At 40.4% G+C, this 24,608-nt stretch overlaps 2 protein-coding genes across 4 annotated transcripts in view; one reads left to right on the top strand and one right to left on the bottom strand.

The window, feature by feature from the left end:
* Positions 1–24,608, bottom strand: part of TFB1M (transcription factor B1, mitochondrial) — a 152,911-nt gene that overhangs the window by 32,796 nt on the left and 95,507 nt on the right. The gene's annotated exons all lie outside the window — the stretch shown is intronic.
* On the top strand, positions 21,848–24,185 carry CLDN20 (claudin 20). Of its 2 annotated transcripts, none has more exons than XM_075864358.1 (2): positions 21,848–22,073; positions 23,303–24,185. In XM_075864358.1, the coding sequence occupies exon 2, from the start codon at positions 23,381–23,383 to the stop codon at positions 24,044–24,046; it is 666 nt and encodes a 221-aa protein (XP_075720473.1). In that variant the 5' UTR covers positions 21,848–22,073; positions 23,303–23,380; the 3' UTR covers positions 24,047–24,185. The 2 variants fall into 2 exon arrangements, with proteins under 2 accessions (XP_075720473.1, XP_075720474.1); XM_075864359.1 differs by lacking the exon at positions 21,848–22,073 and adding an exon at positions 23,019–23,227.

Below are 24,608 nucleotides of genomic sequence, written 5' to 3'. Positions count from 1 at the left end.
AGTAGCGGAATCCCCGGCCAGAGTGTCGGCCGGGGATTCCGCTCCTAGAGAGAGCCACTAACGTCAGGAGCCATCTCTAGCAGCGGGATCCCCGGCCTGTGTGATCTAATACCGGGGATTCCGCTCCTGGAGTCAGCTCAGGTGTCGCTATCTACAGTGTGATGCTATCTGCAGGGGGGGTCGCACTATCTACAGCGGGGATGGAGTGGGCGGGGGCTCCCTTTAGGAGGGGAATCCTCGACCAGAACGCTGGCCGGGTCTTTCGATGCTGGAGGGAACTTAGGTGGCGCTATCTCCAGAGGGCTTTGCGCTGCCTACAGGGGGTTGTGGGCGGCACTATCTAAAGTGGGGGGTGTATTCCGGGGCTTTCAAAGCCCCGGCCGACATGAGAGTGCAATGCTGCTCACACTGAAGCAGCACTGCACTCATTAAACCCGTTCCAATCTGTCAACGTTTATACACGTGCTAACTGCACTGGGCAGTTAGAACGTATATAGCCGTAGGGCAGTCGTGAAGGGGTTAATAATAGCCTATGCTACACTATATAGGCAAAGAAAAAAAAATTGCTGGTGTGCGTCTTTAATGTAGTTTACTTTTTAAAGTGTTGCCACAGTTTTGGTTACGTTAATATATATATATATATATTTAAAAAATATAAGTGTTAGGCTGGATTCACACGAGCAAGTTCGGTCCATAATGGACGGAACGTTTTTCGGCCGCTAATCCCGGACCGAACACACTGCAAGGAGCTGGGCTCCTAGCATCATAGTTATGTACGATGCTAGGAGTCCCTGCCTCTCCGTGGAACTACTGTCCCGTACTGAAAACATGATTACAGTACAGGACAGTTGTCCTGCAGCGAGGCAGGAACTCCTAGCATCGTACATAACTATGATGCCAGGAGCCCGACTCTCTGCAGTGTATTCGGTCCGGGATTAGCGGCCGAAATACGTTCCGTCCATTATGGACGTAATGTGCTCGTGTGAATCCAGCCTTAGGGCGGATTCACTCAGGACGAATGTGTGCAGATTTTCCCTTCTACATTGAAAAGGAGGAAATCCACAGTGAACATCCAGAACAGGAGGAGCAGATTTAAAAATCTTAAGCATGCCCTGATCTCCGTCTGGAAAATGTTCAGCTGCATATGAATGAGATTTGGTAAAATATTATTCACAATTCTGGGACTTTAATTCGCTATGGATTTTCCAGTCGTAAAAAATCTGTAGCATTTCCGTCCTGTGTGAATCCAGTCATAGTTGTAAGTTAATAGACATGTAAAATTATTATATAATAATATGAAATGTTATTAACCCCTTCCCACCCACACCACGTAAATGGGCTAATGAGCTGAAGGACCCTGCAGTCCGTTAATTTACGGGCTGTGTTTGATGGTAGACAGAATGATCCAGTACTGTGACAGGGAACTGAAATGCCTCTGCTTACAGGCTTTTGCAACGATCCCTGGGACATCAATAATGACGTCACAGGGATTATCTGTGCAGAGTGGCCTTGGAGGTTTGCAGAAAAATTCTGCGATCAGTCTTCTCATCCTGTCTGTGGAACAGATTACTGATAACCGTGATCTGATGGGCTGTCACCATTAGATCACTGTTATCAATGATCTGTATATGCAGACATCAGGGAACAACTAGATAATGGGTTCCCTGCTAACCTGTACCCCTACGGTAAAAAACATGAATACCGTAAAATTTTAAAAAAGCGCAAAAAACAATGAAGGAAGCGCTGTTTTTTTCATTTTCTACCCCACAAATAATTTTTTTCCCGTTTCCTAGTTATAGGGGAATGGCCTAATAGACTGCCTGGAAGTTTTACACTGACACGCAATAATGCTTTGGTATACTAAGTATACCAAAGCATTATATCTGCGATCAAAAGATCGCAAAGTGAAGTCCCGTAGTGGAACCAAAAAGAAAAAAAGTTAAATAGTTAACAATAAAAAAATCTTACAGTAAAAATAAAATAAAACCTTTTTTTTCCCCACAAAAAGTGGTTTTATTTAGTGTCAAAACAATTAACACATAGACATATATGGTATCGCCGCGATCATAACGAACAATAAAATTAACGCATTAATCCACCGGGTAAATGGCGTCCAAAAAAAAATGCAAAAAACTGCAAAATTCTTTTTTTCTTCCATTTCCCCCGTAAAAAATAAAAGTTAATCAATAAGTCCCATGTACCCTTAAAATAGTACTAATGAAAACTACACCTTGCACTCGCAGAAATCAAGCCCACATCGACGGGGAAAAAAAAGTTACGGCTCTTGGAATGTGGCAATGCAAAAATAAGTAATTTTTTTAAAAGGGGTTTTTATTGTGCTAATGGAGGAAAACATATAAAACCTTTATATAATTTGTAACCCCGTAATCGTGCCGACCCATAAAACAAAGGTAACAGGTTATTTACGCCTCATAGTAAACGGCATAAATTTATAACGTGAAAATCAATGCTGGAATAGCAACTTTTCAATTCTCTCCTAAAATAAAGTTATTCGATATATTAATATGCACTAAAAAAAAATTAAATTTAAAAATACAACTCATCCCACAAAAAAAAAGCCCTTATACAGCTATATCGACGGAATTAAAAAAAAGTTACTACTCTTGGAATGCGATCGTGAAAAAACAAAAAATAATCCTTGGTCATTGATGCTCAAAGAGGCCTTGTCATTAAGGGGTTAAACATTTTACAATTGTAAAACATTTTTTTATTAAATTAATGTATTTTGAAGCTACTCTCAAATTAAAATTTTCTTTTTAACTTTTTAAGACACAGCTTCTATGTAGATGTGATCGATATTAGCAGGATCCTGTGGGAAACGCAGGACCCACTCTCAGCTGAGCCATCCGTTCAGCTGAACTGACTGATTTGGCTGAGAGATAATGATACAACTTCTATCTATACGGGATTTATAGTAGCTGGTTTTTAAAAAAAAGTAAAAACATTTTTTAACAAAAGTGAATTTTAAAGTCACAAGCCATTTTGTATATTTTTGCTTTTCCTACCACGTTCCAAAAGCCATAACTTTTTATTTTTCCGTCTATGTAACCGTATGAGGGCTTGTATTTGTCGGGTCAAGCTGTAGATTTTTACGGCACCATTTATTGTACTATATAATAATATTTGTGGAGTGTAATGGAAAAAAAAACAATAATTCCGCCATTGTTTTTTGGGTTTCCTATTTACAGCATTCACCATGCAGTAAAAACGACATGTTAACTTTATTCTGCGGGTCAAAAAGATTACGTCGATGTCAAACTCATATAGTAGTTTTTTTTTTTAAATGTTTTACTATTTTTAAAAGGAAAAAAACGAATTGTTAACAAAAAAAAAATTGTTTTGCATTGCCATATTCTGAGAGCCATAATGTTTTTATTTTTCAGTCGATTGAGTAGTAGGGGAACTTATTTTTTGCGGGACAAGCTGTAGTTTTTTTCATACTATTTTGGGGTACATAAGACATTTTAATTACTTTTTATTATTTTTTTTTAGGGTAGGAAAGCAAACAGCGTATATACACTGCGGATTTTCCACAATGAATTTTATTGGGGAAAACCTGCAGCGTAGTACGGTAGAAGCAGAGTGGATGAGATTTGAACAAACATCATCCAAACACGGCGGAAAAAAATCCACCGAGAAACCATTCATGAATTGACCTGGGGAGCGTTTTTTTAAATCGCTGCTCTTCTGTTGCAGGTTTTCCTCATTGCATTCATTGAGGAGGTAAAACCTGTAACAAAGAGCCATGTGTTGTGAATTTTGCAGAGGAAATCGCAAATGAGAAAGAAAAATAACTACTTTTTTAAATTTTACATGAATAAAAATGCTTATACTTACCCCCGACGCAGCCCGGCCTACTGAAAGGTCGTTTCATCCCATGTCAATACAAAACAGGAGATCCTATCACAAAGCAAGACAAAGATAGGCAGCACATCTAAAAAGGATCTATTTATTCACCCATGCAACGTTTCAGCATAATGATGCTTGAGAAAGGCTCTGTGAAGCTGAAACGTCGCATGGGTGAATAAACAGTTCCTTTTTAGATGTGCTGCCTATCTTTGTCTTGCTATTTGTTTGATCCCATGTGACTGCTGCAGCGGTCACATGGACTACAGCGTCATCCCAGGAGGCCGTCCTGTGCTTAAAGCAGAGGGACGCGTTGCTATGACAATGCCCGGTTGGTAAGTATAAGTTGTTGTTTTTTTTTCCTACCATATCTATACTATATCATTTTTTTCCCAGCGGACATTCCACCGGAAAAACTGCACCACAATTTGGTGCGGCTTTCCGGGGGGAATTCTCTGCTGTCTCCAGGACAGATATGCCGTGTACTTTTACGCAACGTATCCGTCCTATGTGTCCCTACCTACCATGACTGCGTTCACCGTGCAGGTTTATGAACGCGGCAATACCAGTTATGTTAATTTTTCTATTTTTTACTATTGCTTTAGGGGGAGAATGGGAAAAGCTTTTTTTGTAACATATATATATATACATATATATATAAATCGTCTGCACGATATACTGCAATACTAATATATTGCAGTGTATTGTGATTTTTGCAGGCTCCTATTAGGAGCTTAACCCCTTCAGGACACAGCCGGTTTTTGGCCTTGTGGACACAGATGATTTTTCCAAATCTGACATGGGTCACTTTATGTGGTAATAACTCCGGAATGCTTTTACCTATCCAAGCGATTCTGAGACTGTTTTCTCGTGACATATTGTACTTTATGCTAGTGAAAAAATTTGGTCGATAAATTCAATATTTATTTGTGTAAAACGTCAAATTTTTGCAAAAATTTGAATTTTTCTAAATTTAAATGTATTTGCTTGTAAAACAGATAGTAATACCACACAAAATAGTTACTAGTTAACATCCCCCATATGTCTAAATTATGTTTGCATCATTTTTTTCACGTCCTTTTATTTTTCTAGGATGTTACAAGGCTTAGAACTTTATTAGCAATTTCTCATATTTTCAAGAAAATTTCAATAGGCTATTTTTTCAGGGACCAGTTCAGTTCTGAAGTGGTTTTGAGGGCCTTCTATATTAGAAAGTCCCCATAAATCACCCCATTTTGAAAACTGCACCCCTCAAGGTATTCAAAACCACATTCAGAAAGTATTTTAACCCTTTAGGCGTTTCACAGGAATTAAGGCAAAGTAGAGGTGAAATTTACAAATTTCATTTTTTTTTTGCCGGAATTCATTTGTAATAAAATAAAAGAAGGTTTTACCAGGGAAACACAACTCAATATTTATTGCCCAGATTCTGCAGATTTTAGAAATATCCCACATGTGGCCCTAGTGTCCTAATGGGCTGAAACACCGGCCTCAGAAGCAAAGTAGCACCTAGTGGATTTTGGGGCCTCCTTTTTTTAGGAATATATTTTAGGCACCATGTCAGGTTTGAAGAGGTCTTGTGGTACCTAAACAGTTGAAACCCACCAAAAATGACCCCATTTTGGAAACTACACCCCTCAACGCATTTTTCTAGGGTTATAGTTAGCATTTTCACCCCATAGTTTTTTTGCAGAATTTTGTGGAATTAGTCTGTGAAGATGAAAATCACCTTTTTTTCTGTGGAAACATAGAATTTTTTTCATTTTTACAAGGAATAAAGGAGAAAAAGCACCCAAACATTTGTAAAGCAATTTCTCCCGATTACGGCAATACCCCATATGTGGTCATAAACTGATGTTTGGACCCACAGCAGGGCTCAGGAGGGAAGGAGCGCCTTTTGGATTTTGGAGCGCAGATTTTGCCGGATTGGTTTTCAGTGCCATGTCGGGTTTGCAACGCCCCAGAGGGACCAAAACAGTGGAAACCCCCCAAAAGTGACCCTATTTTGGAAACTACACCGCTCAATGAACTTTCCTAGGGGTATAGTGAGCATTTTGACCCCACAGGAAATTTTTTAGAGCTAAGGTGACCAAAAAACAGAAATTTTGGCGCTTTAAGTTCTTTATTTCTTACAGCGTTCAACGTGCGCAATAAATTACGTTTTACTTTATTCTGCGGGTCGGTACGATTACGGCGATACCATATGTGTATAGTTTTTATAAGTTTTGGAGCGTTTGCACAATAAAATTACGTTTCTATAAAATAATTTTTTTTCTGAGACACCATATTCTGAGCCGTAACTTTTTTATTTTTTCGTCAAAAAAGCTGTGGGAGGTCTTGTTTTTTGCGGGACGGGTTGTAGTTTTTATTGGTACTATTTTGGGGTAAATGCAACTTTTTGATCACTTTTTATTCTATATCTTGGGAGGGGTGGTGACCAAAAAATAGCGATGCTGACATCGTTTTCCGTTTATTTTGTTTTTCGGCGTTCACCGTGTGCGGAAAAAATAACATTATAGTTTCATAGTTTGGGTCGTTACGAACACGGTGATAACAAATATGTGCACTTTTTTTTTAACGTTTTTAAATTTTTTCCCTATAATAGATGACTTATTATAGGAAAACAAAAACTTTTATTTTTACACTTTTATAAAACATTTTTATTAACTTTTTTTTTACTTTTTACACTTTCTTTTTTTTACCTGCAGCTCTGATCGCTGCTAGAATACATTACACTACCTAGGTAGTGTAATGTATTCCAATTGTCAGTGTGACGTCACAGTCACTCTGACAGTATGTCTACCAGGACCAGCCAGAGGCCTGGCCACCAGATGCCATCACAAGCATCAGCAGCCCCCACAATTGCATGGGGGCTGCTGATGTGCTACAAACCCCCTAAATGTGGTGATCGCAATCGAGCACCACATTTATCGGGTTAATTGCCAAAATCAGCGGCAATGAGCCGCTGATCGGCAACACTGGAGTGTCAGCTGTCGGGGACAGCTGATCTCCCAGTTCCGGATGCACACCTTGTAGCCGACAGTCTGCATCGGGAACGACACAGTGACTTCCTGTCACTCTGACAGGAAGACTATCAGGACCACCCGAAGGTCCATGGCCATTGTTTGGCTTCCGTTTGCCATACTAACTATCGGCAAACCCCACGATTTTGGACCGGGGTCTGCCAATATACTAGAAACCCTTAAAATTTGGTTATTGCAACCCTTTTTCCCCATTTTCCACCAAAAGCAATGTGAAAAAAAAAGGTATCGCTGCGTTCGGAAAAGTCAGAAATATTACATTATAAAATTATTTAACTCGAACGATGAACGCCCCAAAAAAAAATGGAAAAGTGATCAAAAAGTCTTATATACCCCAAAATAGTACCTACAGCAAGGCCTAAAACCGTTCAATCGATGGAAAATTAAAAAAATACATGGCTCTCACAATATGTCGACACAAAACAAAATATTTACCAATTAGATTTTTCCTAAAAAAACAATGGAGGAGTCAGTTTTTTTCCCATAAGTACATTATATAATATATAATAAATTATGTCACGAAAAACAACAACTTTTCCCGCAAAAAACAAGCCCTCATAAGGCTATATTGAAAATTAAAAAAAGTGATGGATATTGGAAGGTGGGAAGTAAAAAGAAAATAAAAACCGAAAAATCGCTGCTGTGAAAAGGGGTTAAAGCTCACATGACTTCTCAGAATAAGTTGTCATATGCGTGTACGTGACGAATAACACTATTTCTGGCCATTATGTGACTTTTATATGCAATTATTTCGCGGTTTTCCTCTCTGCAGGCTCCATCTTTAATTCTCAGTTGACTCCAAAATAGTGGGCAGGGCCTAACAGCTATCATGCCTTCTTTACACTGCACACATTATATATGGAGGAGATCATACAGCAGTAATTAGCAGTGTATCTGAGAATCCAGCACTGGGGTGAGATAAAACACTTGCCAGAAAGCTGCAGCACATCTGTCTGTGTCCTACTTATTCTGCTACTGCCCCCACCTCCCTTCTCCATAGACTCGTAAGTGCAGCGTGTCTGTGTCTCTATCTCTCTGCTTCCTCTCCATAGACTTGTATTGGCAGGCAGTGAAGAGACAAAACCCCACTTTCTGCAGTTCGTCTGTAACTAGGGACAGATTTTGCTGAATAACAGGGTTGGATATCAGATTACAGGAAGGGAGGCACTTGGTGGAAGGAACTTCACACAGAATTTTCATGGCTAAAACAACTAGATTTTAAAAGTGGGTAAATTACAAAGTTGATATATATCAGGTATACTTTTAGATTATCAGAAGTTGTTTGAAAAGTTGGTGTCCATTTAGTGTCGAAAATAGGAATTAGACCTACCGGTAATTGTATTTCCAGGAATCCATCATGACAGCACCACAGGAGGTTGCCCTATTGACCTCTGTAGGGACAGGAAGACAGAGAGGTTAAAAGGCCCCTCCCACCACCCACTTGCCAGTGTTTTTCAATTACTACACCAGGATGGATGCAACCCTATTTTAATTCTAGGGATAATAACTGACATGTTAATTGCACAAATCAGAATTTCCATAAGGGAGGGAATGTAAGGGTGCTGTCATGATGGATTCCTGGAAATACAATTACCGGTAGGTCTAATTCCTATTTTCCAGTACATCCCTCATGACAGCACCACAGGAGCAATACCAAATTATAATGCTCAGGGCGGGACTACGGATTGGAGGACTTTCCGTCCAAAACTTAAATCTGTATCGGACAGAACATCGAGCCTATAATGTTTGCAAAACGTATGATGACCAAGTGGCAGCTCTGCAGATTTGGTCCATAGAGGCTTCTCTTCTTTCTGCCCAGGATGCCGAAACTGCCCTCGTTGAATGGGCTCTGATGCCTTGTGGGGCACATAGTCCTTGGGACTTGTAGGCTTCTTGTATGGTAGTTTTTACCCATCTCGCTAGAGAGCCTTTTGAGGCTTTCTTTCCTCTATTCTTTCCCCCAAACAGAACAAATAGATTTTTATCTCGTCTCCAGGAGGAGGTTCTATCCAGATACTGAAGAATTGTTCGCCTGACATCCAGACAATGGAATTTGTCTTCTTGTTGGTTTTTTGGATCTGGATAAAAGGAAGGTAGAATTATTTCTTGTTCTCGATGGAAAGCAGTAGATACCTTTGGAATAAAGGAAGGATCCAGCTTTAGAAAGATCTTATTCTCTTGTACTTTTAGGTAGGGTTCTATGACCGACAGAGATTGGATTTCTCCAATCCTTCTTGCTGAAGTAATAGCGACTAAGAATGCAGCTTTTAGAGTTAAAAAATGCATACTAATCGTGTCGAGCGGCTCAGAGGGGGGATCACAAAGGGTCGTTAACACTACATTCAAATCCCAGGTAGGAACTGATTTCTTTAGGGAAGGTTTCAGTTTAGAGACCGCTTGAGTGAATCTTCTGATCCACCGATGTTCAGCCAGGGGAGTGTTAAAAAAATTACCAAAGGCTTAAATCTGCACTTTTAAGGTACTAGGGCTAAGCCCTTTTTTGAATCCTGATTGTAAAAAATCTAGGATTTTCGCGATGTTGGGAGAAAAGGGGTCTGGTCCTGGGTCTCCATACCAGGAACAGAATTTCTTCCAAATTTTTTGATAGATTTTTGAGGTAACTTCTTTATGACTTGATAAGATAGTTGAAATTACCTCATCTGACAGACCGTGGTTTCTCAAGATCTCCTTTTCAGGATCCAGGCTGACAACTTCAGAGTTTCTATTCCCTGAAAGAATAAGGGACCCTGGGAGAGAAGATTCTCCTTGACTGGGAGCATGATAGGGTCTTCCAACGCTAGGTACTTTACGATTGGAAACCAACTTCTTTTTGGCCAATAGGGAAGAATAATGATGAGCTTTGTCAAATCTTCCTGGATTTTTCTTAATACCATTGGTATTAGAGGAAACGGAGGAAAGGCATAGGCCAGATCCATGTCCCAGGGTTGGGACAATGCATCTACTCCCAATGGGTTGTCTCTGAGATTTAGGGAGAAGAATGTCTCTACTTGGGAGTTTTTCCTCGTGGCAAACAGGTCTATTTGTGGATAACCCCATCTTCGGGTTAAGGACAGAAAGATTTCTTTGTTTAGGGACCATTCTCCAGGGACTCCCTTGTTTATGTTGTTTGTGCAGAGCCACCATAGGAGGGATGATTTCACGGTCTCGGAAATTTGAATTCTTGAATTCAGGGAGTTCTGTTTTCGATCCCACTGGGACAAGATCAGATTCTGTAATTGTCTGGAGTGAAATTGACTCCATGGAATAGATTGGATGCAAGACGTCATCATTCCCAACATCCGCATACATTCTCTTATGGAACAGGCGTCTTTCCCCCAAAATTTCCTTACTTCTGCCAGTAGGAGTATTTGTTTCTCTCTTGGGAGGAAGGACTGTTGAAGGGAGGAGTCTAGTAGTACTCCTAAGAAGACCTTCTGTTTTTGGGGAGGGAGACTTGACTTCTGAAAGTTGATTATCCATCCCGATTCCTGTAGTAGGGAAAGAACCTGTGACCGATGACTGTTTAAGATAGACGGAGTATCTGCCGTCAACAAGAAGTCGTCTAGATATGGGATAATTACTATGCCCTGACTTCTTACGAATGCCATGATCTCTGCCATAATTTTTGTAAAAATTCTGGGGGCGGAGGAAATGCCGAAAGGGGGGCAGACAAACTGGAAGTGGAGAATGAAAGGACCGTTCTGAATCGCGAATCTGAGGAATTTCTGGTAAGCGGGGTGGATAGGAACGTGATAATACGCATCCTTTAAAATCGATCGTACACATTGATGCCTCTTCCCTTATCAGAGGAATAGTCGATCTGATAGACTCCATCTTGAATTTTCGATATTTCACCCACTTGTTTAGGACCTTCAGGTTGATTATTGTCCTGTAGGAACCGTTTGGCTTTTTGACTAAGAAGATTTTTGAATAGTGGCCTTTGAATTTTTCGTTGTGGGGAACTGGAGTAATGGCTCTTAATTTGAGTAGTTTCTGGACGTCCCGGATAAGGATCTGATGAAGGTCTTTTGCTTGGTACTGGGTTATTAGAAATTTCTCTGGAGGAATGGAGGAAAATTCTATTTTGTACCCTTCTTCTATGATCTTTAGAACCCAGGGGTTCTGGGTTATTCCCGACCATTTGGGATAAAATTGTAGGAGTCTTCCCCCCACGCTCTTGGCGTTATTGCTTTGAGGGCTCAAATGAATTATTGGGGTTAAGGAGATATCCTCGACCCCTTCTTCCTTTGGGGTAACTCCAGCGACCGGACTTCCCTTTCCCGCTGTAGTTCTGTAAGGTAGGTTCCCTCTGTTGGCGAAACCTCCCAAACTGAGTGGGGTTTTTTGGTTTCTCTTCAGGAAACCCCTTTTTCCTATCTGCTGCATTCTCCAGCATGCTATCCAGGAGAGGACCGAACATCAGAGACCCTGTAAACGGGATAGAACATAATTTGTTCTTGGACTTCGTATCTCCTGACCACATTTTGAGCCATAATGCACTTCTAGCAGCATTTGAGAGAGCCCCATTCCTGGCAGCAAATCTAATAGATTCCGCTGAAGCGTCTACCAAGAATCCGGTTGCCATCTTTAGTAAGGGTAGAGATTCTAATAGGTCTTGTCGTGATGTCTTCATCATCAAATGGGTCTCCAGCTGGTTTAACCATATAAACATTGCTCTTGCTACTGATGTGGCCGCGATATTAGTCGAGATCAAAGCAGAGGAAGATTCCCACGTTCTTTTCAGTAGCCCGTCTGCCTTTCGGTCCATGGCGTCCTTCAACTGAGAGGAATCTTCAAATGGGATTGCGTTTTTTTTTAGCAACCCTGGCTACTGGGACATCTACTTTTGGGATCTCATCCCAAGGTTTAGTGTCTTCTGGATCAAAGAGAAGTCTGTTTTTAAAACCTCTTGAAATGAAGAGCCTTTTTTTTTAATCCTCCCATTCAGTTGTCACCATTCTTTTGAGATTTTCGTTTACCGGAAAAACCTTCGTTTTCTTTTCCGTTAGACCTCCAAACATCTCATCCTGGATGGTATGTGGTTAGTCCTCTTCGGGAATATCCATGGTTTCCCGTATTGCCTGAATTAAGGTATCAGACATCTCGGAAGAGAAGAAATTTTTTTTCTCTTGAGTGGATGAAGTTGAAGGCAAGAGTTCCTCTCCTTCTCCTAACTCACCCTCCGATAGGTAATAACACTCCTGCTCAGAGTCAGACCCCTGAGAAGGAGGACAATATTTTTGATCCACTTCAATCCGTGGTCTTTTTGCCCGGGAGTGTGAGGGAGTTTCTTGAGGAGGGGCGAGGGAGGCTACTGACTGACTCACTTCTTCACGAATCATAGCCCTAAGTTCAGACATAAACGTTGGTTGTTGCTCTTTTAGTATTTTTGCAATACAATCCTGACACAATTGTTTCCTATGTGACTCTGGCAATTTTTTTGCACAAGTCGCACATTTTTTAACCTTCTTTTTATCAGTTTGTCTCTGAGAGGAATCTTTATCCTAGAGAAAACAGAAGGTAGGTAAAGTATGGTGTGCATACATAAGGAGTCCTAACCCTTACCCCAAGGGTGAGACTCACGTGACCCTGAGACATATCTGGAGTTCCGTCAGGACGAGGAAGTTCCATACCGCGACAGGTAACAGGCAATGCAATATGCAATCAATCCAAGTTAGAGGTATCAGCTCTAACTACATACCTGTGCGTGTCCCTTTAAATGCGGGCGTTTTGAATTTCCCGCCTTCCAAGATGGCCGCGGACCGGAAGTAGCCCGACGTAATTTCCGGTCGGCTATTCGTTGAGGTGCAGCCGCTCATAGCCGGCGACTGAGGCTTGCTATGCGGCGCAGCGAGGATCCCTGCCGGTGCGTCCAAACTTATGGAGCTGCCGGTCCCCGCCTGGTCACGCGACCAGGCCGAAGCCTGCTTGGGAATCCCGAACACCACACACTACCGGAACCCTGCCTAGGATTCCTCTGGTAGGTGTGTTAGGTTGGGAGCTAAGGGACCTCTCGTTCGAGGGGTGTTAGCCTAGGCTTTAGGGGGAAGAGAAGGGGGAGTGCCCCCTGCCCGAGATTTTTTTTCCCCCTGCAGTAACACAGGAGCGACGTCTCTCTGCTCCTGACCCTGTAGGGACAGGAAGAACACTGGCAAGTGGGTGGTGGGAGGGGCCTTTTAACCTCTCTGTCTTCCTGTCCCTACAGATGTCAATAGGGCAACCTCCTGTGGTGCTGTCATGAGGGATGTACTGGAAATGTACATTATATCAATTTATGTAATTTATGTTTCAATTAAAGTTAAACTGAATTATGTTTTTGCCAAAGTAATCTGTCAAAAACAATTAAAAAAAAAAATCTTAAAGAAAAACTTAAAATCTTTTCCAACTAAACGGATTTAAAAAGGTCACTAACTTTTCAAGAAAGTTTTCATAAATCAATATCAATCAAATATTAGAAACTTTGTAATACATCTTATTAGAGAAAAATGCCTCTTTCTCCACTTCGCCTCCTTTGTTCCCCTCATTTTTCCATCTCCTCAAGACAGGACAGACTATCAGCTCACTGAGGGATCAGGTTAAAGCTGCCCATAGAAGTCTATGGAGAGGTGAGGGGGGAGGGCAAAGCAGAGTTGGAAAGAGGGAGAGAGACACAGACGCTGCAGCAGCTTCCTAGTTCGTGTTATATCTCTTCCTCAGTGCTGGATTCAAAGCTACACAGATCATTACTGCTGTATACGCTCCTCCAAGCTGCTGCAGCTTCTATATACAGTATGTATGATAGAGATAGAAGAGCAGGATGTTCTCTTCTCTATGTGTGCAGTGTATAGAAGACATGATTGCAGTTAGACTCCACCCACTATCTCAGAGAAAACTGAGAAGTAGACAGAGACTGGAGATGGAAAAACTGCTAAAAAATGCAGAATACAAGTCAGAAAGTGTTATTGCTCATGAACACACACACGACAGATTCTTTTGAAAAGCCATCTGAACATAAAACGACAGGCACACTTTAACCAAAACACTGCAGAGATAGGAGAAGTGGGCTGACACTGAAGTTATAGAAAAAAGGTGGGTAAAATATTCCATAATATTAGGATGTGGGACTGGACAAAATAGAGCCTATAGCTGTGATGCACATTTCTCCTATGTATGTTTGTGTGAAATAGTTTTTATTCTAACTACAAATAAGTAGTAATAATATAACCTTGATTGTGAGGTACACGAACATTGCCCAGTCGACTATTTAGGTTAAACTTGTTTTTAAACCATAACCATGAAAAAATTCAATTTTAGAAGTATAGTTACTTCTGCATTGTCAGTTTTGCCCTTTAGTAAATTCTGAGGGTGGCATTGGCAAAGGAGGAAAGGAATTCTGATAAGAATAGAAAATATTTCAGTTCTTTTTGCAAAGAACATTTTCAAAGCCATACTTTAAATCTGTAACTTGATAAAGCGTTCACTTACACATTTGTAACATTTCTTTACTGATTTATCCATGTACATTTTAAACTAAGCATAAAAAGGACAAATTATTTTCAAATATATTTCAAAATGATATTCTGTGTATTTCAGCATGCCCCATTTTTAAAGGGGTTGCCAAGTTTCAGTAGATTAATGTAATTTTTTTTTGTAGAATTAAAAGTTATACAGTTTTCCAGTATACTTTCTGTATTAATTCCTCACGGTTTTCAAGATCTCTGCTTGTTGTTATTTAGTCGAAACATTCATTGTTTACTTCCAGTGGATAAAATTCTGCCATGGTCATGTGATGATCACACAGGTTCACGGCTCGATACAGTATGTGTATCAGAACTGTGTCTTCTAACAATCTCAGCACCTGTGTGTCCATCACATGAGCATGGAGAGAATTGTATCCACTGGAAGAAAACAATAAATGTTCCTACTGAATAACAACAAGCAGAGATCTTGAAAACCGTGAGGAAATAATACAGAAAGTGTATTGGGAAAACTGTATAGCTTTTAATTATACAAAAAATAATATTTAACTTGCTGTAACCGGACAAGCTCTTTAAAAGAAGTAGCACACTATTCATAAGACTTGCTTTATAAATACAGTTGTATCCACAGGTCCACAAATTGTCATACTCAAGCTGTGAAAAGGGGTGCTCTGTTCTTGAGCATTACAGCACCGCTCTACAAACAGGGCCAGTACGAGTGGTAGGCGACCACCTAGGGGCACAATTTTATTAAATATATAAATATAAAATTGTTACCGACCAATGAGCGCTTCCTTCAATCTGAGGGAAGAACGCATTGTTGTACAGGAGGTCCTGTTAGATTGGCTGTCATTACTTACTGTACAGCTATTCGCTTCCCAGTCCTAGTCAGCACCCAGTGCAGTGGCAACGGGAGCTAAAGAGGACCCGGGAGCGGATAGTACATTGTGAGGGTTAAAATTATTTAGGGGTCTTATCTGAGGTCTGTATTAATTTTGGGGCATGGTCTGGGGTCTGAAATGTATTTTAAGGTCCGGTCTGTATTTTTAACTTATGTGGCTAATAGTGTGTGGTACCATTGTTTGTGGAGCTACAACTCCCAACATATTCAGATAATTTGTTAAGTCATGCTTGGAGTTGCACTTTCACAGAAGCTGTGCTTTTTCACTGTATTTCGGCCAGCTAAAGTGCCCACAATCTAACTATGTAAATGCTTCAAGTGGGGTAGGGCTCATTTAAATACTTGCTATGGGGCCAAACATTTTCTAGTGATGCCCCTACTTTAAACTGTATGTGTCCTCAAGCAGTATTATTTTGGCAGTATGGTATTTGGGGGCATTGGGAAGCACTGTAGGTACAGTAATGCGGGCAACGGGAGCAGCAGCAGGCTGCAGCAAGAATAGTATTGGGAGTAAAAGATAGCAGGGGTCAGCAGGAGTAAGGGCCCTAAGATGTCTGGGCAGCAAACTCTGCAGTCATCAGGAGAATTCGTCAAGGAGGTTTTGGCCGATGGAGAAGAAAGAAAAGCACAACAACAATTAGAGATGATACCTGTGAGCCATTGGATTTAATTCTTATGTCTTCTGCCTGCATCTCATCAGTACTGTATTCTCATGTATAGTCTGCATGACAGTATTATTGGTTATTGCATAGTGGTAAAGCAAATATATGTCTGTTCTAGAAAGTGTGATTATAATTTTACTTAGCGTTATTGTGTTGACAGTGTGGCTTACATATTTGAGATAGTGGTGAGGGAAAAGTCCAAACATAATAATTTGTCAAATATATTTGTAATTAAATAATATTATGGTTAAATAAGTTAATAAAGATAAAAACTTATTTATTTCTGCTAAGCATTTTTGGCTTTTGATATAAACATTTATTTATATTTATTGTTATTTTTATGTTTTTGTATTCATTTTGCTTATAAAATGGGTTTAAATCTATTTGAATTGACACCAAGGAGGTGGGAGTAGCACAATTTGCCTGATCTGCATAGGGCACCAAAATACCTTGTCCCAGGTTTGGCCACAGAGGTAATAAGCAAATTTAATTTCTGTCACATGCTTATCTCATTATCATTATACAAGCAGCATCGATGCACACTACACTCTTTTCTAAAATAAAAAACAATATGCTGCATTTTATATTAGAAGGATATTATTACGCTGGTTTGATACTAACCACATCTACTACCCTTTTTTTTTTTAGCCCCAAAAGGGAATAGACCATGTAGGCAAAATGGGAGTTATTTTTATTATTTTACATGTTTTATAAATTAAAATTTTGTAAATTTTATTAATATTTTTTTTTGTACGGAAGTAGAAAGTATATCAGAAAAGGCATCAGAACAATATACAGATTATACAGATGTACAAGAGGGGATACATTAAAATGTATTGTGGGACATCTGTAATAGCAAGTACCATGTGACCGGCATACTAACCCCTTCCCGACATTTGACGTATCCATACGCCAAAGTCGTGTAGGGGAAGTATGGAACACGCTCACGGAGTGAACCCGCTCCATACGATGCCGATGTTGGCTGTATGTTACAGCCGACACTTCAGAGTAATGAGCGGGATCGCGCTGGAGCGCGTTCCCACTCGTTTAACTCGTTAAATGCCACGGTCAATAGCGACCGCGGCATTTAAATCGTTAGAAAGAGGGAGTGACCCCCTCTAACAGCTCATCGTGCCCCCCGCAATGCAATGGCGGGGTGGCGATGGTTGCTATGGCTGCCTGGGGGCCTAACGAAGTCCCCCAGGTCCGCTATCTTTGTGATCCTATTAAGCCCTGCGTCCGGCAGGGCTTAATAGAAGCCTGTCAGAATCACAATATACTGGCATACAATATAATTGCAGTATATAGTGCAAGCGATCTAACGATCGCTGGTTGAAGTCTCCTAGGGGCACTAATTTAAAAAAAAGTACAAATTAGTAAAATAAAGTTGTTTTTTTATGTAAAAAAAAAATAATGTCAAATTAAAAGTAAAAAAAAAACTTTTCCCATTTCTCCCCAGAGCATAGTAAAAAAATAAAAATAATAAACATAATTGGTATCGCCGCATACGTAAAAGTCGGAACTATTACAATATATAATTATTTAACCCGCACGGTGAACGGCGTAAAAAAAAAAATTATTGTAAACTCCAGAATAAATTTTTGGGTCACCCCATCTCCCACAAAAAGTGAAATAAAAAAAAGTGATCATTTAGGTTTTTACTTGAAAAAGTAGTAAACTATAGAAAAAATTATATTTATTTGGTATCGCCGCAATCGTATTGACCCACAGAATAAAGTTAACGTGTTGTTTTAATTGCACGGTGAATTCCGTAAAATCGAAGAGCAAAAAACAATGGAGGAATCGCTGTTTTTTTCATTTTCTACCCCACAAATATTTTTTCCCCATTTTCTAGTACATTATATGGCACAATAAATAGTGCTACGAAAAACGACAACTCGTCCCGCAAAAAAATCAAGCCCTTATATGACTATATCGACGGAAAAATAAAAAAGTTATGGCTTTTGGAAGGTAGAGAGGAAAAAACGAAAATTAAAATCTGAAAAATGGCTGCGTCGTAAGGGGGTTGAGGCCATAGCAATCACAATATAGTACGGACTGTGTAGACCAGGGCTCAGCCAGCACGTGAGGCATGGTTTGCTGGTACATTCTCCCGGTGACCAGCGCCGTTGTGTGCTTGGCGGTGGTGAACACACAGAGAGATAGCGGAGCTTCATTATGGGCTTGGTGGCGCTGATCACCAGGAGAGGGGGCAGTGCTTCATGGTGTTTGTCGCTGCTGAACACTTGGCAAGCAGACAATGCAGCACTGCTCTCTCTCCTATTGTTAAGCATTATCAAGCGCATAATGACGCGCTGCTCTCTCCTGGGCATCAGTGCCGCAAAGACGGAGCTCGGTGAACGCTCTGTAAAAGAAAAAGTTAGCAAATGTTGGCAGCTCTCTCTATGTGCATCCCCAAATCTAATGTTCATTAGCAATGGTCTCTTCTACGGGAACCTCCCCCCAAATCTGGTGTTCAGTAGCCACGTTCTCTTCTATGTGCACCGCCCCCAAGCTGGTGTACAGTAGTTGCTCTCGCTTCTGTATGAAGCGCCCCGAAGCTGGTGTATCTCTTATGTGCAGTTCCCTCCAGCTTGTGTTCAGTAGCTGCGGTCTATCCTATGTGCAACTCGCCCCAGCTTGTGTTTAGTAGCCTTATATGCACCACATATAGATCATCTTTTCAAAGAATATCAAAGACAAGGCTAACACTGAAATGTAAGTTTGATTAACTGACTAATTGGTTTATGTCACATACATGGTAACAGTTTGTCTTATAGGACTTTCATGTTTGCATGGCTTACAGAGTTCTTCATAAATGTTTTTTTTTGTTTGTTTTTTTTATATCGGCACCCCATATGCAAAAAAAGGTTGCCTACCCCTGGCCTCAATATTCCCACTAGTGTAGAGATCAAATCCTGGAGTTAGGTGGATCCTGAAAGTTAAAGAAAACCTCCAACAGGCAATGCGAGAGATGTATCAAAACTGGTGCAGAGGAAAAGTGGAAAAGTTATCCATAGCAACCCGTCAGATTCGACCTCACTTTTCATAGGCCCTTTGGAAAAAGAAAGTGATATTGCGATACTCTGACTCTTTCGGGTGGGATCCTCTGAAAAAACATATCATCACTATCAATAAAGGATCTTTCAACTTGTACCTCCCAGTGTCAACTTTGACTATGCATCAACAGAAGCAAGCTAAGGACAACGTTTCAAGGGAACAGCGCCGATCCAAGGGCTGTTTTTTTAGAGAATCCCACCCGCCAGAGTGAGAGTATCGCAATATCACTAGCATTTGGAATTGGACACATCCGGAAAAACCCGTGGCTTGCAGTTCCCTGGACCTTCACGTTTTAAAGACCATATCTACAGGGGTGTCGTGTTTCCTAACACGACATCACCAGGGGAGAACACTTTGACAGAATTACTAATTCTACATTCCTACCAGGAATAAAGCACTGTGTTTGCGCCGTTGTGTACCTTTTTTTCTCTCTAGTGAACCTTTGGAAAATGAAGGCAGATACCGGACCTGCTGCCATAGACAACAACTACTCCACTTTAACCCGTTACTTACCGCCCCATAGTGTTTTTACGTTGGTCACTAACGGGCCTTATTCCGATGCAATAGACTTTTTACGTCGCTGAATCGAAATAAGTAAACAGAGCAGGGAGCTGTCAAATCTCCCTGCTCTCAGCTGCCAGAGGCAGCTGAGGGCTGGGGGCGTCCCTGCTCGATCAGGTGAGATCGATATTAGTATCGATTTCACCCGTTTAACCCTTCAGATGCGGTGCTCAATAGCGTGCACCGCATCTGAGTGGTTTTGGAGAGAGGGAGGGAGCTCCCTCTCATACCACTGACACCCGGCGATAAGATCGCCGAGTGTCTGTGTCTCCAATGGCAGCCAATGGCAGAATAATAATGAATGCCTGCTAGATCATGCCTCTGGCCTGATATAGCAGATGCCTGTCCGTTTTACATGGACAGGCATAATACACTGCAATACAGAAGTATTGCAGTGTATTATAAATGCGATCGGATAATCGCATAGTGAAGTCCCCTAGTGGGACTAGTAAAAAACTGTGTGGCGAAATTTCTGCTTTTTTTCTATTCCCCCCCAAAAAAAACGTAATAAAATTAATCAATAAATTCTGTACCCCAAAATTGTGCTATTAAAAATTACAACGTGTACATGTCGACGGAAAAAGAAAAAAGTTATAGCTCTTGGAATGCGACGATGGAAAAACTTTAAAAAATGGCTTGGTCATTAAGGTCTAAAATGGGCTGGTCATTAAGGGGTTAAGCCAGTTTTGATCTCCCTGAATGTCTCTGCTGCCAATCTTCCCATTAGGTACTAGGCTGTCAACTTCTCCTTCAAATTGCAGAGAGAAGTAGAATTGGTGGCAGAGCATCAGCAGTACAGGCTACCATCAATTATATAACAAAGAATATGGCCACCCTGGTCCTCAAAAAATCTTGTGTAGTCCCTTCTGGTGGAGCTTGTTGCTGGGCAGCTACCCAAACAGGTTAAAAAATTGTCTAGCAAACTTTGTGCCTGCAAACATTATTGACTTTGAGACTGAAACTTTCCCTAATAAGAAATTACAATGGGATACTGCAAATTGTTCTAACTTACATTTAGATGGTGCAGCAGCTGAGGTTCGGCAGTGCTGCAGCCAATAAAACGCAACAGCATGCGGCATGCACAGGATTTAAAGGTAAGAAATGTTAAATACCTGCAAATTCTGGGGGGCAAAAAAACAAATTGTAAAATTGCATCTATTTGCCGTAAAACTAAATGTTGTTGCGCTTTTTGTTTTTTTTAGCACAGCACAGTTGCACCTCGGACCTCATTCACACGAGTATTTTGTATTAATACAAAAGCGGAGCATGAAAAGAAAACGTTTAACGGAAAGATTGGCACCACTTCTGTCCTGAGAATGAGGCCTAAGTGGGTAACTGTTAACTTGAATACATAGAATGCCATGAACAACTGACATGAGGACATGTTGTGCAGTTTCTATAATGTCATGGTCCCATTTGATGGACACCGGACATAATTAGCATACGCACTTAATGTAAGGGAGCATTGTATCACAGAGCGGATATCTATAATTGATGATCAAAAGCTAATCTATGGTTTCCTTTATTCTCTAACCCAATGGAATCATTGGAAGACAAGTACGGAGCAGGTGTGTCTGGTGAATACGGCTGAGCTGCAGTACCAGGCACAACTTATGGACGAGAGTTGCGCTGTTTCTGGAAAAAAGCAGCCATGTATTTCTCTATACGACCCTCTTAAGCAGGGCTTTCAGTGATGTGTTATCACTGCGCACATTTTCCCTTTGTACTAATATAGTATTCACTCTGTTCAAATCTGCGTCATGGCTTTAGTTTATAACAAAAGTCACGACGCAGTGCCAGATCCCTTATGCGACATTTACCCAACATACACCAATGACAGGGTTTTGTCACGGTTTCTGTCGCTTTGACGGCAAGAATAGTGCTGCAAGTTGCGCAATTCTTGTCGTCAACTTTGGTAAAACTGCAGACGGAGCCTCAGACGCAGATGTGGACAAAGTCTTCATATATTGGCTACAGAAAATGCTGACATAGCATTTAAGACTAAGCAGAACACCCACAAAATAAAAAAAACTGCACAACAAATGCCATGAACAAGATACAGTAGCAGCAATGTCTTGCTTGACTCTGTGATGCATATTTTATCTATGCATCTTGCATTTTAATTCATACAGCTCAAGTTTATGCTTTGCAACGTTTAGAAACACAGCACAAAAGTCACTTGTTTGCTCATTTAAAGGTTGGTATTGTCTCAGCATTCACAGTGCCACAATTTTCTTCCTTGCCATGTTTTTGTAAGTTTTGCTGGCTCACATGTTATTTCTCCAGTCATACCCCATGATGAACAAACTGTTTCTTCATACAGGACACCGACAGCACACAAACAACATCGGCGATTTGCTTTTATTTCATGAAATACAGAGCAAAGGAAAAGCCACCTGACATTAAATATTCCGCTTTTCCTTATTTCCTCTCCTTGGCACATAGAAGAAATATGATTTTCTCTTCCAGAATTTGTTTACCTCTAACAGCAAGGAAGACCTAGAACATCTCGACTTATTTACCAGTAAGTGCTTTTCAATTTCAGGTCAATTTCACGAGACTCTTTAACTAGTGCTCTTCTACCGGTGGTGCAATGCTCTGCAGCTCAGAATGACTTAAAGTCAAGTATTGAGTCATTAAAACAATTGTTACAGAACGCCCGCTTATTACTAAAATGCATTATTACTGTACTATTTTTACACTAAGGCTTCAAACTAATATGCCGCTATTGCCAAGACAAAGCCTTCTTCTGTAGCAAGCTATAATAATCTTAACATTGTATTCTAATTTGCCGAAGGCTTAACCTTTAACAATCTGCCAAGACAAAAGCAATTTAGCGGTATGTTTAGCGTGCCTGTCTTTCAAGGTACTGTTTAGAATCACGACTGATGAGAGACTAAATACAATGGACAGGTTAATTGATAAAAGTTACGGATGTTTACTTATACAGCGCAGGTATTATATCACGCATTTTTCTTCTAATTTCCATTTTTTTACAATTTCTTGCTGCATTATATGGATGCCAGATATATATCAAGTGTATAAGCTTTTGTATTATGTCATAGTAATAATGTCTTGTAGATTTTACATATAAGCGTTTCATATAGCTTATCAATGTACAAAAATGATAAAGATAATCGATTGGTCATGCAATTTGTGCAGAGTTTGTGTTTTGCTTTTCAAAGTATTGTATATATTTCTAAACACTAAACTAAACCTACGACTATAATAGGCTAATAATCCATGATGACTGATCCCCTGCTATACTTTGCAGCTGTACCGCCATATTCTTTAATGAGCTACACAACAACACATCTATTTGGGGCATTACAAGTAGTTTGCTGGGGAAATGAAAAAGCTGCGTATGGAACATTTGTTGTATGTCTTCTTAATGCGTTTCTAAATACAACGTATTTTACTATGGCAACCAATAAGAGAATTGTAAATCAAGTCATCAACATCTAAATGATCATTTTGAGAGATGTGGAGTAACACAAGTGTCATTTGTGGATGAATTTTTATGACTAAAAGCGACATAGGGTTCGCAGCTTTTCAAAAAATCTATATTTACCTAAGAAACAAATGCTTGCGAGCCATGTGTCTTTGTCAGCTCAGGCTTATTATTCTCCTGAAGGGCTCATACTGCAAATTGAAAGAGCTCTGCATTGAAGCACTAAGGTAATACTTTGTTTCCTGCTTGCTCTCGGTGTTCCTCATCCCCCACACATCCCTGTCGTTTTGGTTTCTCTACAGATCCCTCGCCAGTGCGGTCTCGTCGTGGACAGAAGAGACTAGACACCTGTACGGAAAAGCTGAATTGGATGACGGACCATGGCATCAGCCGGGCTACAAATTACAGCATTTATTATTGCACTCATGGCAGTGTGTGGGGCAATTGCAGCAACTTTACTACCAAACTGGAAGGTCAATGCAGACACTGGGGCAAACATTGTTACCGCGGTCATTCAAATGCAAGGACTGTGGATGGACTGCACGTGGTACAGTACTGGTATGTTTAGTTGCACTGTGAAATATTCAATTCTTTCACTTCCTTTGTATATTCAGACAGTACGGACCACAATGGTACTGTCCTGTATATTGTCATGTTTGGGCATATGTGTATCCATGGCAGGAATGAAATGTACAAAGCTAGGAGGGGATCGTCAAACTAAAAGCAATATAGCTTTTGCTGGTGGAACATGCTTTTTGCTAGCTGGTACTTTTGGCATGATTTCAGTGAGTTGGTACATGAAAGAGATCATTTCCAGTTTCTTGGATTCCTCCATCCCGGAGGGTAGCAAACATGAGCCAGGAGGAGCCTTGTATGTAGGCTTTCTCTCTGCTGGGATGCATTTTTTAGCAGGTGCAGTCTTCTGTGCGTCCTGTACTAAGAAGCAGCAGGAAGGACGGGACTCACCTCCGACAAAAACACCAGAACCAGCACCTCAGCAATCGGAAAACAGCAGTGCAGGTTATAACCTCCAAGACTATGTGTGAATGGAAACAAATCTTATCTACTGTTTAATCTTCTTCTATTAGTGGCAATAATATATTTTACTGAATCATGCTTTTGTAAAAAGAAAATACTTTTGCAATGAATAGAAATGCACTAATATTTTATAGACAATTGTAAATTCCCAACAATAAACAATGTAGATGAATTGCAGTCTTTTTTTTTAATCATGCGTTTGGTTTCCATAGCAACTACAGTATATCTCGTACACAAAAAGCTACTTTGTATAGCTGTATGCGTAATTGGCAACATAGCTTGGGGCTATTCACTCCGAGCCAACAAAGGATCAAACCACAACTCCTGTATAACCAATATGATACAAGGCGGCAGAGGGCATCTTCTCTGATCAACGAGCATGCTGCAGAATTACCATTCTTTGTAGTGGTAGGTTGTTAGCATTGCCGTTCATAGATGGTAGTCATTGCTTACAGCATTATACATAGAAATAAAGTGTCTTCAAAATAAAATTTTCTACTATTCTATTCTATTACTATAAAGTATTACAGAGCGAAAAAAGACCAAAACAAAATAAACCAAAGACAAATA

This window comes from Rhinoderma darwinii, chromosome 4 (assembly GCF_050947455.1).
Source record: "Rhinoderma darwinii isolate aRhiDar2 chromosome 4, aRhiDar2.hap1, whole genome shotgun sequence".
Lineage (NCBI taxonomy): Eukaryota > Metazoa > Chordata > Amphibia > Anura > Rhinodermatidae > Rhinoderma > Rhinoderma darwinii.
The sequence above is the reverse complement of the archived record's forward strand: the minus strand, read 5'-3'. Positions and strand labels throughout refer to the sequence as shown.